Consider the following 15,162-nt stretch of genomic DNA (forward strand, 5'->3'; position numbering starts at 1 on the left):
CTCAGCAGGACAACACTGCTCTCATCAGAAAAAGAGAAGCAGAAGAGCTTGGCTCAGCCAAAGTGCCAGGCTCAGGGCTGGAAAGGAGAAGCTCCCAAAAATAAAGGGCTGACAGAAATGCCACCGGCACTTCTGGTGACACTGAGGCTGGAAACATCAAAACACCACAGTGCCACCCATGGACAGAGGAGCTGAGTTCCTGTTCATTCCAGCACTGGGGTCCCCAGTGCCCACATCTGGGAACAACCCCCACCCCAGTGGATCACAAGGCAGTGAAACTGGCTGCCATCCACCACCACATCATGGTGAAGGGCTCTGAATATGAACTGGGCTTCTTCACTGTGGATGGAGTCAGGAGAATTGTTCTCCAGCTGTGTTCTTATATCATTGTGCTGCTTGCTGGGTTTTACTCACATTCCTTACTTTTGGTTAAGGACACACAGAAACAGGGACTCCCAGCCTCAGAGGGCCCTGAATGGCCTCCAGGACTTTATGAAGATGTGCAAAAACTCCACGTGTACAGTCAAAAATAGGTTTACTGGAATGTCTTTAGTCACAGCTGGAAGCAGCAATACTGAAAACACTGAGCTTGTGCATTCCCATGGCAGGACCAGAAAGGCTTCTGGATTGTAAAACCTAATTTCACTTTTTCTTATCTTTTTTTTTTTTTTTTTTTTTTAACAAGAGAAAAACAACACCCTTGCAGCTGTCCTCAAAAGAATCAGTTCCCTATAATGGTGCATTTCCCTTCAGACATTTATTCCCTCCTTTTCTCTGATTCAGAGTCCCCTCTGCCTTCCACAGCAGGCAGCAGGGAGCTGCTCAAACCATATTATTATTATTATAATTATTATTATTAATATTACAACTCAACCATATATACAGATAGACCACAGGGGCAAGTAGCCAGCTCCAAACCAGAGACCCAGAATTCCACAAAACAGATGGTTTGGGATCTGAATCTTGTGTTATAAAAAGAGTCTGACAGCAGGACAGGTAAAGGGTTGTTTGGTAGTTCTTCAAACACTCCCTTGGAGCTGGCTGCTTGCCACCACCTCCTGCTCCCAGGAGAAATAACAACTTCCAGGCTATATACAGATCTCTCACTGAAATTACACAGCAGGTTGGTTATCCCAGAGGCAGCTCCAGCAGAGCCTCCAGCTGCCCTGTCAGGAACGGTACTTCAGGACTATGGGCACTGCAAAACACAAAGAAAGAAACTCTGAGCACACAGCCATCCATGCCAGGGGGAGCCCCCATTTCTGCAGTGACAAACCCCAGCAGCTGGGAGCAGAAGTGTGTTCCCAGCCCCCAGCTAAAGCAATCTGCTGTCTGCACACATGCTAGACAACACATCCTGCTGCCCTCATCTCCTTCCAGCTTCCCAAAACGAAACCAGATGGGATTTTCCATCGGTCTCTCTCTCAGCCCTGCTGCCAGCTTTGCCTCTCTCACTGCAGGCTGGGTGTTAGGAGGACAATAGGCCACAAGGGCTTTGCTGAAGGAACAAGATCAGTTACAGAGCTGCCCCTGGGCACTTCAGTGGGAGGAAAACCCTCCAGAGCCAGTGGCACAGAAGAGCTGCACTGCCTGGATCCCTGGAGCACATCCTTCTGCAGGCAGAGGGATTAACTATTGCTGCCTGGAAGAAACATGCTCTGGTCATTCTGACCTGTTTGGTAGGAAAAGCAGTGACATCCCTGCTCTGGGGAGGCCAGGAAAGGCAGAGAGCACAGGAAGGACCAATGGCAAAGCCACAACAGCCACTCAATGGAAATTAGGCAGCACATCAACTTTGGGATGAGCATTTGTAAACAGCAGGCTCATTGCAAGGTGCCTGATACATGCAGAGATGTTTCTTGAAGACATTGCTCTAGCCTGAAACTCTTCCATGTACTCCCACCCACCCTGGGATCAGCCAGTGCCAGCCCTTGGTCAGCACAAGGCTGGCAGGGCACTGGGGCTTTCTCTGGTCACACTCAGCAGGACTTGCTTGGAGCTGCTCCTGTGTGAAAGAGGAGCACAGAGAGCTCTGCAGGGCACAGTGGAGCTGTGGGGTGGCTCAGGTGCTGTCCCTCAGGGCCAGCAGCACCACAGTGTCACTCCCAGCATGGAGGGCCACCAAGATGTCCATGGCTGGGCTGATGAGGAGCTACTCACCGATGATCACCAGCAGCAGAATGACCACCACCATCGCTATGATCGCCTTCATCTGCAAGGGGAGCACACAGGCACCTTACACAGGGAGCCAGGGACAGCTGCCCTGAAGGAGCCCTGTGCTCCCAGCTGGGAAGCAGAGCTGCTCCAGCTCCTCCCCCCTCCCACAAGCCCAACCCTGCCTGCTCCCCTCCCTGCTCACCTTACAGTCTCGCCACCACATCTGCCTCCGGAGATGCTTGGCTCTTTTGCTGAAAGCTGCAGCATTGTCTGACAAACTGTCTATTAAAGGAAAGAAAAGAGTCAGTTCAGTGGTGCACACACTGGCACAGCACCCACTCACTCACCTCTTCTAACTCCACTCAGTTCTGTATAGTAAAGAGCCAACCACAGCATGATTCACCAAAGCCACAGCTGGGCTGATGTGAAGCCCTTGATTCACCAAAGCCACAGCTGGGTCGATGTGACACCCTTCCCCAGAGCACACAAGTTCCACTGTGCTCCCTCTGTACTGGCTGCTCTCTGAGGACAGGAACATGCTCTGCAAGCCAGTGGCCAGTGCCAGAAGACAGACCAATCTACCTTTGCCTGAAGGACCAACTGGATCCCAGCACCTCCAAACTAATATCTCTGCACAGAGCAGCAGGTGAAGGTGGAGAGTCGGCAGAAAGTCAGATCTACAGCCCGAGGCTGAGCAACACCACCCTCAGCAAGGACAGAAATGTAAGGCCAGGTGTGACATGAGGTGCTTTCAGCACTGCAGCAGGTTAACCTGGCCCAGCAGAGCTGAGTTTGCCACACACCTGATTTATCCTGCAGGTCGTCCAGCCGCTCGCCCCTTTCGATCACCTTGGTGATGTTCTCCTGCATGACATCGATGACTTCATCCACCTGGTTCTGCACACTGGGGAGCAAAGGCAGTGGGAGAGGCAGAAATGAGCACCAGAGCTGCCCAGCCTGGCAGGAGCTGAGAGCTCACCCACAGAAATGAAAGGGCACAACAGTGGAAAGGGGTGGATGGGATGCAGAGAAAGCCAGAGGTGTGGCATGGGGTGGATCTGCTGCACTCCCAGGAAGGGAAGGGAACACAAGGGGCTCAGAGGGAGCACTGGGAAGTCAGCAGAAGTGGGACACTCTCTCTAACACCTGTAACACACAAATGCAGTATGAAAAGGCACTAATTGCTGTTGGTGGGCACCTCTGCTACAGAAGAGCTCACAAAGGGGAAAGAAGTAAAAATACCAAACCTTATCTTTCTACATTTCATAGACCTCCACATCACACCTTTCCTCAATAAACTTGGGGTGAAATCAAAACAGTTCCCTCCTCCAGGCACTGAGTTACTAAATTAAACCCACCATGCCAGGGGCATCGAGAGGATAGCAAAGAAATGGCTGATATGAACTAAACCAAGTTATAATTCATCTTCTCCTAGGTTATGTAACTCTGTGGGTAGCCTTCAGTGAACACCAGCCTAAATCACACCAGTAGGGTTATTAAAAATGCATTTATTCACTCCAAAAAAAAAAATACACTGGCAAGAGAGAAAAATTTTCCTGGTGGAAAAGTACTGCTCCATTCTGGTTTGTATTTTGGAGCTAATACACATTTGTTTTCCTGGAGTTAGAAATGAGGATTTTCTTGAGCCTGGGGGATAATACATTGTTTGAGACATACCGTTCCCAGAAAGGCAACGGCACCAGCAGCATCTTGGAGGCAACAACACAGAAATAGCTCAGGAGAGAAACAGCATATCCTCCCCCAAGGCCCACGAAGCTGGAGCCAAGACAGACTCAAGGCCAGTCAGTGGGGCACTGCAAACCACAAACAGAGCTCTGTCCTTGCCACCAGGCCTCTAATTAATTGATTAATTAGAGACATAGGTTCACACTGACCTATTTCTCCTAGCAGTGCTCTCACCTGTGCTGGTGAGGAGCAGCTGCAAACAGCAATAATGGTTACAATACTCACATTTACTTACTGTTCCAAATACAGGGGAGAATAAAAGGCATTAAAAGGCATTTTCCTCCCCAGAAAGCTCTAGAAAGAGTTCCACATCTCTAAATATCAAGGGGTTTCCCACCTTAGCCTTTCAAGTTGAGCTCTCCAGCACCACTGCACTGTGGCTTCCAGAGCTAGAAGAGCCAGGCAACCCCTCTGAAATTTCTGAGTCAACAGCTGTGACAAGGCACATGCTGGACTCCAGCAGCACATGTCAAAATGTGCTTTATTTAGGACAGCAGAAGAAAGGAAGCTGCCTTCTCTGCTGCATCACAGAGTCTGTGGGAGCAGCATCTCTTTGAACCCTCCTACACCATGTGGTGGCAGCTCCTGCCTTCCCCACTGCCAGGAGCTCCTTATCTGGAGGGAAAGGGCACAGACAATGCCCAAAGAGCTCTCAGCAGGAGCTGCCCCAATCCCCTGTTTGTTTTACAAAGCCTGAGATGAGCAGCAGAGCTGTTGGCAGAGCTCAGAGGGTGGCACTGAGGACACAAACAGGATCACACAGCAGTGCCCTGGGGGGCCAAGTGTTCCCCCACACAGACACACAGCCCAGGGCCCATCCCTGGGCACTGGCAGACAAGCAGGCACGTTCTGCAAGGGGCTTTCCTTACCCTGGCACAACAAACCCCAGCTTGGAGCTGCCAGCAGTGCAGCCACAGCTTGGGGCGAGAGGAAAGCACCAACATCTGCTACCCCAGATGAGCCAGCTTGGCAAATCCTCTAAGCCTCAAACACACACACAAGTCTACATTTGGACTATGTAAATGTTTCTAAAATCATTTTCTGGCTTCAAAAGAGAGAGATTTCCTCCCACAACAGATTTGTCACCAAGTTATCCTGGTACAAGTAACAAGTGGGAGCACACAAGGTTACAGTGCATCTAGGAACTTGCAGAGCAATGCAACAGCACCTGTAACCCTGCTAGTGCAGGTCAGAGCCCTGAGGGGGCTGCTGCAGTCCTGGGACACCCCAAAGTGCTGCAGGCAAAACAGGCTGGCAGCTTCAAGCTGCTGTGGTGGTTAACAGCATTTGGAGAGAGCACCTTAGTGCCCAAGCTGCTTCTCAGCATCCTGCCTCTTCTCACTTGAGCTGCTGGCAAAATGCTAAGGGCCCTTGTTACCTCTCCAAACCCTGGGCAAGCTGTCAGCTGTCCCCAAGAGAACAAAACATTGCACAGATGAAGAATGGAGAAAGAAATCAAGGTTTCTAAACTCCCACAAATGTTGAGGTGTTGACTCCTGTGGAACACAAATGCATTTGGGTAGCACAGTTGGCCATCTGGGGAAAAAACCAACAAAACAACACAGTAAAGAAGAAGCAAGAGGCCAAGCCAAGGAAATTCAGACCTCCACACAGCACCTTAACCAGACCCTAAGCCAGCTCTTTCTTTCTGCTTTCTCCCACCTTTCACTGCTGCCTCTCCAGGAGGGGGCTGAAAAATGCTCAGCCTATGTATTAACGCAGCAGCTACAGAACAAATTCAAAAATTCCCACTAGTCTGGCATGCTTGAGGTAGGAAACTCAAGTCGCATCAAGAAGAAAATATTTTCTTGTTTTATTTGGCAAAAGGGAATGAGTCCTCTAATACAAAGTGTATTTCCTCTTGGGGAGCTACAGGCTTTTGACACATCCACTTCATGTGCTTTACTCCTGCCAGATTTCCAAGAGAAATAAAGTGGAATAAATACCTGCCAGGAAAGGGAGCAAGACAAAACCATGAAATATGGTCTCCCATGACCTTCTTTCTTACTAATTACTGCAAGTCTGATGCTTTTAACAAGGACAGCAAGTGTACACCATCAAACCAACAAGATCCAGTGGCACTCAGCTTGCTTTAGACTCCTCTCTTCTTGTGCTCTGTTGTTCCAGAGTGGGAGGAATAATCATTTTCATTGTGGGTTAGGTGCTGAAAACCTGCCAGGGCTGGTCAGGGTGCTGGGCTAACAGCAGTGCTGCATTCTGCAGACACTGTAAACAGCCTGTGCACACACATGGGCTGTGCTGCCCAAGGCTGCTGCTTGTCTCCAAGCTGGCTGTTTGCACCAGCATCACACTCCAGTTTTCCACCCCAGTGATATTAACAGTGTGTATTTTGGTGCACATTCCACCCAAACACCCCTGGCTGTGGCAAGCACCCAGGGAAGAGAACAGGAGGAAGAGCCAAGGCAGATGGAGGGTACAGAGGCTGCACAGCACTCCCCAGCTGCTCCCAACAACGGGGTAGCAGTGCTGAACCCACCACAAAGCCATGGACTGAAGAACAGCAGCCTGTGCCTCCCTGAGGCCTTTCAGTCACTGCAAGGGTTACATCCAACAATGATTGCTGTCAGTATGGGCCTGCTATCCCCTTCAGATGAAAGCCTGGACTGTGGTTGGGGTTCACTGCACAACCTGCAAGGAGCCCTGGGAAGCTGCAGTCAGCTCTTGCCTCAAGAGTTCAAACCATTCCCCAAACCTTCCCCTGCTCAGGGCCTGCAGCCAGCCAGAGCCACTGGGGCAATGCTGACCCCCAAAGCTGCACCATGGGGATTCACAGACACCAAGGGGCTCCTGGGGAACCCCAGCACTGTGCTGAGCCTCAGCAGCAGCATGAACAAGAACCCAATGGCACAGCTCCCTGAAAGCACAAACATCAGCAATAAAGTGAGGCAAGCAGTGCAGAAAAGGGGCTGATTTTAGCAGAATTTTTGAAAATATCGTCTGTGATGAGAAGCTCCTTTTCCAAAATAAAGAAATCCAGCTGGAAGATGAACATCTCAGCCTCCCTTGAAAAGACTCTCATGCACACATTCAGCACTTCTTCCAAAGCCTCAAAGCAAAGGCAGAGAAAGGAGAACAGCTCTCCCTTACCTGTTCTCTGTGCCTTTGGGGAAAGGATAAAAGTCCTTTAAAAGCTGAGCTTCAGCTCCAGCCCACCCTGGGCATGGGAGGCCTCAAAGGGACCTCATGTGGCCTCCCAACTTCCAGAGGAGAGTCCAGCCCCACCAAGCAGCCTCCAGACACATCAGGACAAAGCTCAGCTGGAAGGGGACTTCCTCCTGTCACTGTTGCTGTCACTCAGCTCTTTCCCCTGCAAGGTTTGCAGTGTTCCCCACAGCTGAGTCAGCCTTGAGGGTCTGTGCTGCCAAACTCCACCCTGACCCAATCCATCCCCCTTCCTGCCAAAGAAAACAAGGAAAACTTTCCAGTCTTGCCCCTCACGTTGAACAGTTCCACACCTTTGCTCCCACAATCCCATCACTTTTTCCTCTACCCAATCCTCCCCCCAGTTTCCTTTTACACCATCTTCACACCTCATTCCTCCAGCTCCATGCTGCCCTGGCCTCTCCAGCTTTGCCCAGCTATGCCTCAGCTCTCCAAATGCTCAAATTCCTCCTTAAAATGTCTTCTCCTTGCAGTTTTATAGCAGCAACTCAACCCTTTCTTTGTTGAAACAAAACTGAGTCACTATGAGAGCAGGCATTGATCCCTACAGCACAAGGGCTGAGCTGATCAGAAACTTCCCAGTGATCTCTGACAAGAAGTGATGATTGCATGGTGTGAGTGCTTATTAAACAAAGCAATCAGCGCTGATGAGAGCAGAAAATAAAATCTGTTTTGTAACAGATGTTTTAGATGTATAGGTGTAGCCCCTTGACAGCCCAAGGGACAATTCCATGCCACATCCACTGTGTCCAGGCAATGTCTGGCAATGGGCAAGCCTGGTGTGTGGGCCACTAGTCACATCTATGGACCCAGCAGCTCCTGGCTAAATGCTCCTTTCACTTCTCTTCTTTTTCACAGTGCCATGTCCTCCTCTACCTGAGCCACTGTTCCCTTCTGCCAGGCTGAGACAGGCAAGGGAAGAGCTCCTGCTGTCTCCCACTAACAGGGAACAGACACTGCAGGTGCTGTCCAGCAGAGAGGCTGAAGGGATGGACACTCCCCCATCTCTACCTTTCTGTGCAGGTGAGACCCCACCCATAAACCCAGCTCTCAGCCTTCTTATTCCCTCCAGATCATGCCCTAAAGGGAGGCTCTATCCACACTGGCTTACTCCACAGAGCAGCTCCTCTCTACCTGCAGCATCCTCACACTCTGGGGGATGCCCAGAAACTCAGGTTGCAGCCCCCTGCCCTCTGCCTCTTGTGCAGCTCGAGTGCCCTTCACCCCTCAAGAGAACAAGCCCAGCCTGATGCTGATGGTGGCAATGAGTCATCCCAGAGCTGTGCTGGCTTCTTCCTGGCATGGAAAAAATCCCTAAGCAAGAGCCACACACACACAGGCTGCAAACAACAAACAGCCTGAGCAATGCCCAGGCAGCACATAGATCTCTGTGCTGGCTCCACAGACATCAGCAAAGGAGCAGGACAACACAGACCAGAGGTGTGTGAGTAACCCCACACTTCTGATTAAGTACCACCACCACATCCTTCATAGGAAAAACTGGAGCCCTGAACAAGCTTCATCCAGGAAATGACTCGATGGGAGAATGATCCAGAGTGTTCACTCCTTCCTTCTTGCCCCACTCCTCCTCCTGCTTGTAATGGTTTCCTGTTTTCCAGCTGCTCTGACCCCAGTGAGTCACTGCTCATCTCCAGGTGACCTATATCAGGTTTTTATCTGGAGAAGAGGATGCCAGAGCACCAGCTGCTGCCTAAACCCACGGTCCTGGTGTGTTCCTGACCACTTACTTTGAAATGTTAAGGAGCATGTTACAGGATGAAGTAAAAAAAAGCCTCAAAAATCAAAAAATTATGCTAGGAAAGGTTAAAATTCAGGGTTAATGCTGTAGAAAAAGAGCTTTACAAAAGCATGGAACAGGTCACCACCAGAACACAGCAAGGCCTTCAGAAACTCCAATAAGCTACTGTGATGTTATCTTTTCTTATCCCCTTGCCTCTGTCAACACACAATTTCTTGACAGGCTGCATCAAACTAAGATTTCCTTTAGCTGTGGAGTAGGACAGGTCAGTTAGAAGAACACAGACACAAGGAATGTTCATGTGATGAGCCACACAGAAATACTCTGACAAGACAGCAGCAGGAGCTCCCAGTACCAGAAAAAAATATTGTCTCTGTGACACTAAGCAACAACAACTTACTGCCTGATCTTGTCATTCCTGGGTCCAAACCTGGCTCCAGAAGGCCCCCTCCTGCAGGCAGAAAAGAGCAATCAGGACAGAAAGTACAATGAAAACATGTTTTTAAACCAGACCCAAAGGACACAGAGGAGAGAACCAACACCTTGTGCACAGAGAATTGTTTTCATACTCCCATCAGTCCCTCCCACGTCTAAGGATCCACATCTCACTCTTACAAAAGGTCACACCTATTAGTTCATGCTCAAGGCCAAGGCTCTGCAAGAACATCCCAAAGGAATCAAAGGGTTTCATTCCTAAGCCCCCAGCCTCAGAGCTGGTATGACACTGCATTCCAACTCACAAGAAAAAGTCTTCTTCTTCATCTGAGTCTTCCTCCAACAGGTTCCTCTGCAAACACAGAAAAATCATTTCATCAATAAGCAACCACCAATTCACACCCACATTTCCAGCTCTTAGGATGCAGGATTAGCTCTTAGGATTTCAGCTCTGACTGCAGGAAGGCTCTCTCTGCTCAAGGGGCAATCCCCAGATCACCCACAGACCCCCTGGGCTGTCCCATCCACTCCAGATGTGGAGGATAAGTTTTCTCCACCATCTGGTGGCAGCAGGTGTAAGGGATGACCACAAGGGCAGAGGGGTCTGGCAGCTCCTCTGTTTCACCCCAAAGGGCTCCCCAGGATCCCTTTGCTGATCCATTACACTCCATGAGAGCATCCAAAACCTGATTTTTAAGGGGAACCCCACCATCCCACAGTAGCCTGAATACTCCAGACAAAACCATTTCTGCTTAGGGTCAAAAACAACCAGGAGAGGAAGCTGACACACTAAAGCTGTGGGCCCAGGGACCCAGCAGATGGTCCTTGGGGTACCAACAGTCGCTGCTTTCCCATGTGTAGCTCTGGGCTCCCACCTGCAAGCCTGATGCTCTGATGGTGCAGCTCACCTACATTTCCATCCTGTCACATTTGCTCAACCAACTCAAGCAAACCTGCAACACCGTGCAATAGTTCCAGCCAGTGCTTCCCTCAAGGGAGGAGCAGCCTGGGGTGGCAGCACGGGCTCTGCTCTCGCTGGCAGCTGTCGAAGCTGCAGCAGCGTTTCCGACCACAGCCCAAAGCCAGCTTCAGCACAGCCTGTCCCCAGCTGCTTAAATCCACCTCATCCAAACCAGGCAACTGCTGGGACCTGTACTCGATGCCTGAAAGCGAGGGGACCGTGATGACAGGAGAAAAAAAAACAGCTGTAAAGCACAGGGTGACTTCACAGAGCTCCTTCAGCCCACGTGGGCAGCAGGGCCAGGCCGTGTCCCCGCCCGGCTCTGCGGAAGGGCAGGAGGCTGGGGCACACCGGCATCTCCTGGCCATGGATGCGGCCCCAAGGAGCCGCAACAGGTTCACGAACCAGCCGTGACACACACGGACAGCCCTTAGCGGCTGAACGGCGCTGTCACGGGCTGCGGGCCGCTGGGCCCCGCGGCTGAGGCTGCGGCGGCACCGACACCCGGCCAAGGCCCCCGTACCGCGAGCACCGAGCCCCGCGCAGCTCCGCAGCAGAGGCACTCACCCGCTCGCTCTTCACCGAGCCCGTCACCTCGTCGTCGTTCAGGTGCCGCTTGAATTTGGGAGGCATGGCCGGTGTGTGCCGCGGCTCTGTGCCCGGGGAGAGGGGCCTGGAGGGGAGAGCAGGGAGCGCCGGGCAGGCCCAGGATGGGACCCGCCGCCCCCGCGCTCAGCGGGCCGGGCCGGGCCGGGCCGGCGGGAAATGGCCGGTGCCGGAGAGCCCGCTCACATCGACCGCTCCGCCCGCCGCGCCGAGCGCCGAGCTGCCGATGGCGGGCGGGCCGGGGCGGAGACAGCACCGGGAAACCGGGAGGGACCAGCCCGAGGCGGGGCGGGACCAGCTTGAGGTGAGGCGGGGCCAGCCTGAGCCGGGGCCGGTCTGAGGCGGGGCCGGGGCCGGGGCCGGCGGGTTCGGTTCAGGCCCCGGCCCCGAGCGGCCCCCGTGGGTTCGGCGCCGGGCCCGCCCGCCCCGGCGTCACCCCTGGCATACGGCCTCGGCCCCGGGGAGGCGGCGGGGCAGTGCCGGTGCCCCCGCAGGCATCTGGAAGGTTCCGGCTCGCCCGCCCCCCGCCGCCCCGACTCTCTTGCTCTATAAATGCGGGCGCCGGTGGCCGACGCGCTCAGAGGGGGGCACCGGGGCCATGCTGGGGGTCTGGCTGCTGCTTTGGGGTTCCGTAGCCCTGGGCGGCCGGGCGGACACCGCCTTCCTCCGCCGCGCCCATGACAGCTCCGGGCGCTGCACCTACTCCTTCACGGTGGCCAGCCCCGTGGAGGCCGCCTGCCCCGAGGCTGCCGGCGGCGTGCCCGAGCTGCGCGCCGAGCTGGCCGCCCTCGCCGCCCGCCTGAGTCGGCTGGAGAGCCGGGAGCGAGGAGCGGGGAGCTCGGGGCCGCGCGGAGCCGAGCCGGGGGGCGCACGGGACCCCCAGCAAGCCTCCCGCCTGGAGGCTGCGTACGGCGAGCTGCTGCGGGCCAAGTCCCGGCTGGAGGAGGAGAAGGGGCGGCTGGAGCGGGAGAAAGAGGAGCTGGGCAAGCGGCTGGAGAGCAGCGCCCAGGAGATCACCCGGCTGCGGGCCACCCGCTGTCCCCCCGGCAGAGAGGGGCCCGGCCGGGACACGCTGCGTGCCCCCGCCAAGGGTAAGTGCCGGGGCCGGGGGCCCTGCGCCTCCCTACCGCCGGCTCCTCCCGTCTGGCCGGGTCCCCGTGCGGCCTCCGTGCTGTGCCCCCACTGCTGACCCCCGCTCCTGGGGACCCTGGTGGGCTCAGCCGTGCTGGGAGATCGCAGCCCATTTCCCCGTACCTCCCTCCCCACCCCGCCTGCCCCACAGCACAGGGGAGATGCAGGGTACCGTGCTCATCTGGGCTCTTAGGAGTATCCCCCAAAGAGAATGGTCACAGATGTGCCCCGCTGCAGTGGAGGGGGCACTGGGCTCCTGCCCAAGGCATCGGCATTTCGGGGGACAGCAGCCCGGCACGGAGTCCCCCGAGGGCGGTTGTGAGGGTTGTGAGGGGCTGGCGGAGCCCTCCGAGGGCAGCGGGAGGAGGCAGGCGGTGCCGGGGCTGGCTGAGCCCCCCGAGAGCGGCAGGCGGTGTGAGGGGCTGGCGGAACCCTCCGAGGGCGACAGGGGCAGGCAGGCGGTGTGAGGGGCTGGCTGAGCCCTCCGAGGGCGGCAGGGGCTGGCTGAGCCAGCTCACGCTGTGCCTGGCCCCGCTGCAGCGCCGCGCTGGGAGCCGCAGCCCCTGAGCTACCAGGAGCTGCAGTCGGAGAGGAGCGAGGTTCCCGTGTCCCGGCTGCTGGAGGAGACGGTGCTCGCCCGCCCGGGCAAGGAGGACTCAGGTACGGGCACCGGGCCGGCCCCGCGCCCGCCGCTCCCGAGGGGCTGGCGGTGACCGCTCCGTGTCCCGTCCTGTCCCCAAGCAGGCTGCGGCCAGCTGCTGTGGGTGGGGGAGCCCGTGGTGTTCGGCCGGGCGGACTCCATCGCGGGCAAGTACGGCGTGTGGATGAAGGACCCCGAGCCCGTGCCGCCCTTCACCCGCGACAACACGTGGCGTGTGGACACCGTGGGCACCGAGGTGCGCCAGCTCTTCCAGTACGAGGAGGCCGAGCAGCTGGCCCGGGGCTACCCCGCCAAGGTGCACATCCTGCCGCGGCCCCTGGAGAGCACGGGGGCCGTCATCTACCGCGGCGGGCTCTTCTTCCAGCCCCGCCAGTCCCGCTCCGTGGCCCGCTACGACCTGCGGGGCGAGAGCATCACGGCCGAGAGGGAGATCCCCGGCGCCGGCTACCACGGGCAGTACCCCTACTCCTGGGGGGGCTACACCGACATCGACCTGGCGGTGGATGAGACGGGGCTCTGGGTCATCTACAGCACCGACAAGGCCCGGGGAGCCATCGTCCTCTCCAAGCTGGACCCCGAGACGCTGGAGATCCGTCGGACCTGGGAGACCAACATCCGCAAGCGGGGGGTGGCCAACTCCTTCCTCATCTGCGGCACCCTCTACACCGTCAGCAGCTACTCTGCGCCCAACGCCACCATCAACTTCGCCTACGACACCGCCACGGGCACCAGCCGTGCCCTCAGCATCCCCTTCGAGAACCGCTTCCGCTACCTCAGCATGCTGGACTACAACCCTGCCGAGCGGCAGCTCTTCGCCTGGGACAGCTTCAACATGGTCACTTACCCCGTCCGCCTGTCCCGGCCGTGAGCCCGGGCTGGCGGTGCGCCGGCTCAGCCCCCGGGGGCTCGGTGCGTGCCTCGGCACCCCGCTTCCCTCCCCCTTTCCCCCGGGAGCGCCGCCTCCCACAGCCTCGGGGGTGCTGGGGGCCGCACGCTGCCCGGCCACATCGCATTGTGCAGCAGAGAGAGAGAGGAGGCACTCACTGCTCCAGAGCCAGGGAAGTGCCTCTCAGCAGCCTCGGTGGGTTTCGGATGGGTCCCCGCAGTGCCCAGCCCTGAGCTGCTGCAGGACCTCCCTGAGCCCCCAGCCTGGCCGTGAATGTGGAGCAGGGAGGGCTCAGGCATGGGGAGGGCTGTGCAGGAGGATCCTGCCTTAAAATAAATGTGTTTCCCTAGTTGTGAGCAGCGATCCCCTCTGTGGGGCAGGGTTTGTTGTTTCCAGGCTCCGGCTCTGCAGAGATCCCACAGCCTCCACTGGCATCCCACACTCCCAAGTGCCCAAGGGCATCCTGGAGCTCAGCCACCTCCAAAACTCATCGAGTGGGCTCAAAAGCAGCAGAAAACACAGACACACATTGCACAAGCCTTGTTTTATTGAGGGAAAAAAGCAGCCAGGAGAGCAGGGGTGAGGAGTGCTGGCAGAGCACCCTGCAGCCAGGTGGCCTCTCAGTACCCAGCCCTTCCAGCCTTGTGCTTCAGCTTTGCAGCCACCCCAGGCCAGCAGCTCTCCCCAGCCAGCCCAAACCACGCTGCTTTATCTGTCGATTGTAGAAAGCTTCTAGGAGGAGGCTTCTTTCCCATTCTGGCACCTGGGGCAGCAGCAACCACATTCCCCAGGGGCTGCATGGGGTCCTGGCCCAATAAACACTGCCCAGCACCTCTGCTGCCTCACACCTTGTTTTTCCAAGGCTGTTTTCCGAGGAGTGTGGTGGGTTGGTGCCACTCTTGGTGCACCTACAGGCTGGAGGTGCTGGGGAGGGGGAGCTGTAAAGCCTTGAGCAGGAAAATGCCACAGTTTTGGAGGCAGCTCCTGACAGCAACACACCAATTATTGGAGCAGTGGGAAAGGACAGAGAACACAGTGGGACACTTGTGATGATCAGGGAGATGCTTCACCCCTCTGCTGTCCTGACACTAACAGTGTTTTCTTAAGTGTAGCAGCACTGTATGTTTGCATATCACAATGAAGTATTTGGTTTATCCATCATCCCCAGGTTTTATTTTGGAAAAATACGACCTCGTTGTAAAAAGTGAGCTGATACATGTGAGGAATGTTTGGGAATTCCTGGGGAGCCCAGCACAGAGGGAGGAGGCTGAAAGACCCATTCGTGCTCCTGGGCAGGAATCTCACCTGAGCAAGGGCCAGGAACACATCAGCCCTGTCACTGTCACACGCAGAGCTGGGAGCCCTGGGGCCAGGGCTGGGGAGAGCCGAGCAGGCAGCAGGCAGGGCCAGCAGTGCCCAGCAAAGCTGGCACCAAGGGTGGGGAAAGGCATTTCTGTCCCAAAGCAGGGGGGGATGAAGGGCAGGGCTGGAGCAGAGCCCCGGCAGCAGCGCCTCGCTGAGCCCAGACACCGAGGGCAGACACCGAGGGCAGACAGCTCCACCCCAAGCCGGGGCCCTTTCAGGCCGGGCAGTGCATCTCTTAATTGCCTGAGAAAATAAAGGAGGACAAGCCAATG

At 55.9% G+C, this 15,162-nt stretch overlaps 2 protein-coding genes across 3 annotated transcripts; one reads left to right on the forward strand and one right to left on the reverse strand.

Moving 5' to 3' along the window:
* Positions 1 to 647: 647 nt before the first annotated feature.
* Positions 648 to 11,046, reverse strand: VAMP4 (vesicle associated membrane protein 4). Of its 2 annotated transcripts, none has more exons than XM_058808698.1 (7): positions 10,809 to 11,046; positions 9,586 to 9,632; positions 9,246 to 9,296; positions 2,961 to 3,061; positions 2,360 to 2,435; positions 2,161 to 2,212; positions 648 to 1,198 (listed from the first exon to the last, which is right to left on the reverse strand). In XM_058808698.1, the coding sequence occupies exons 1-6, from the start codon at positions 10,872 to 10,874 to the stop codon at positions 2,209 to 2,211; spliced, it is 345 nt and encodes a 114-aa protein (XP_058664681.1). In that variant the 5' UTR covers positions 10,875 to 11,046; the 3' UTR covers positions 648 to 1,198; positions 2,161 to 2,208. The 2 variants fall into 2 exon arrangements, with proteins under 2 accessions (XP_058664681.1, XP_058664680.1); XM_058808697.1 differs by having other exon boundaries at positions 2,360 to 2,439.
* A 399-nt stretch (positions 11,047 to 11,445) lies between these two features.
* MYOC (myocilin) lies at positions 11,446 to 14,683 on the forward strand. Its single transcript, XM_058808885.1, has 3 exons — positions 11,446 to 11,938; positions 12,519 to 12,638; positions 12,723 to 14,683. Exons 1-3 carry the CDS (start codon positions 11,446 to 11,448, stop codon positions 13,505 to 13,507), a joined length of 1,398 nt encoding a protein of 465 aa, XP_058664868.1. The 3' UTR covers positions 13,508 to 14,683.
* Positions 14,684 to 15,162: the final 479 nt, after the last annotated feature.

Source organism: Ammospiza caudacuta, chromosome 7 (assembly GCF_027887145.1).
Source record: "Ammospiza caudacuta isolate bAmmCau1 chromosome 7, bAmmCau1.pri, whole genome shotgun sequence".
In the NCBI taxonomy this organism is placed as follows: Eukaryota; Metazoa; Chordata; class Aves; order Passeriformes; family Passerellidae; genus Ammospiza; species Ammospiza caudacuta.

Excerpts from the sequence above, each read along its gene's own strand:
- VAMP4 (XM_058808697.1), bottom strand. The coding sequence starts at position 10,874 with ATGCCTCCCAAATTCAAGCGGCACCTGAACGACGACGAGGTGACGGGC. Across the intron at positions 3,062-9,245 it reads AGGAATGACAAGATCAGGCA|TGTGCAGAACCAGGTGGATG; the intron begins GTAAGTTGTTGT and ends TTTGCTCCCCAG. Across the intron at positions 1,199-2,160 it reads TCTGCTGCTGGTGATCATCG|TGCCCATAGTCCTGAAGTAC; the intron begins GTGAGTAGCTCC and ends TGTGTTTTGCAG.
- MYOC (XM_058808885.1), top strand. The coding sequence starts at position 11,446 with ATGCTGGGGGTCTGGCTGCTGCTTTGGGGTTCCGTAGCCCTGGGCGGC. Across the intron at positions 11,939-12,518 it reads GCTGCGTGCCCCCGCCAAGG|CGCCGCGCTGGGAGCCGCAG; the intron begins GTAAGTGCCGGG and ends GCCCCGCTGCAG. Across the intron at positions 12,639-12,722 it reads CCCGGGCAAGGAGGACTCAG|GCTGCGGCCAGCTGCTGTGG; the intron begins GTACGGGCACCG and ends GTCCCCAAGCAG.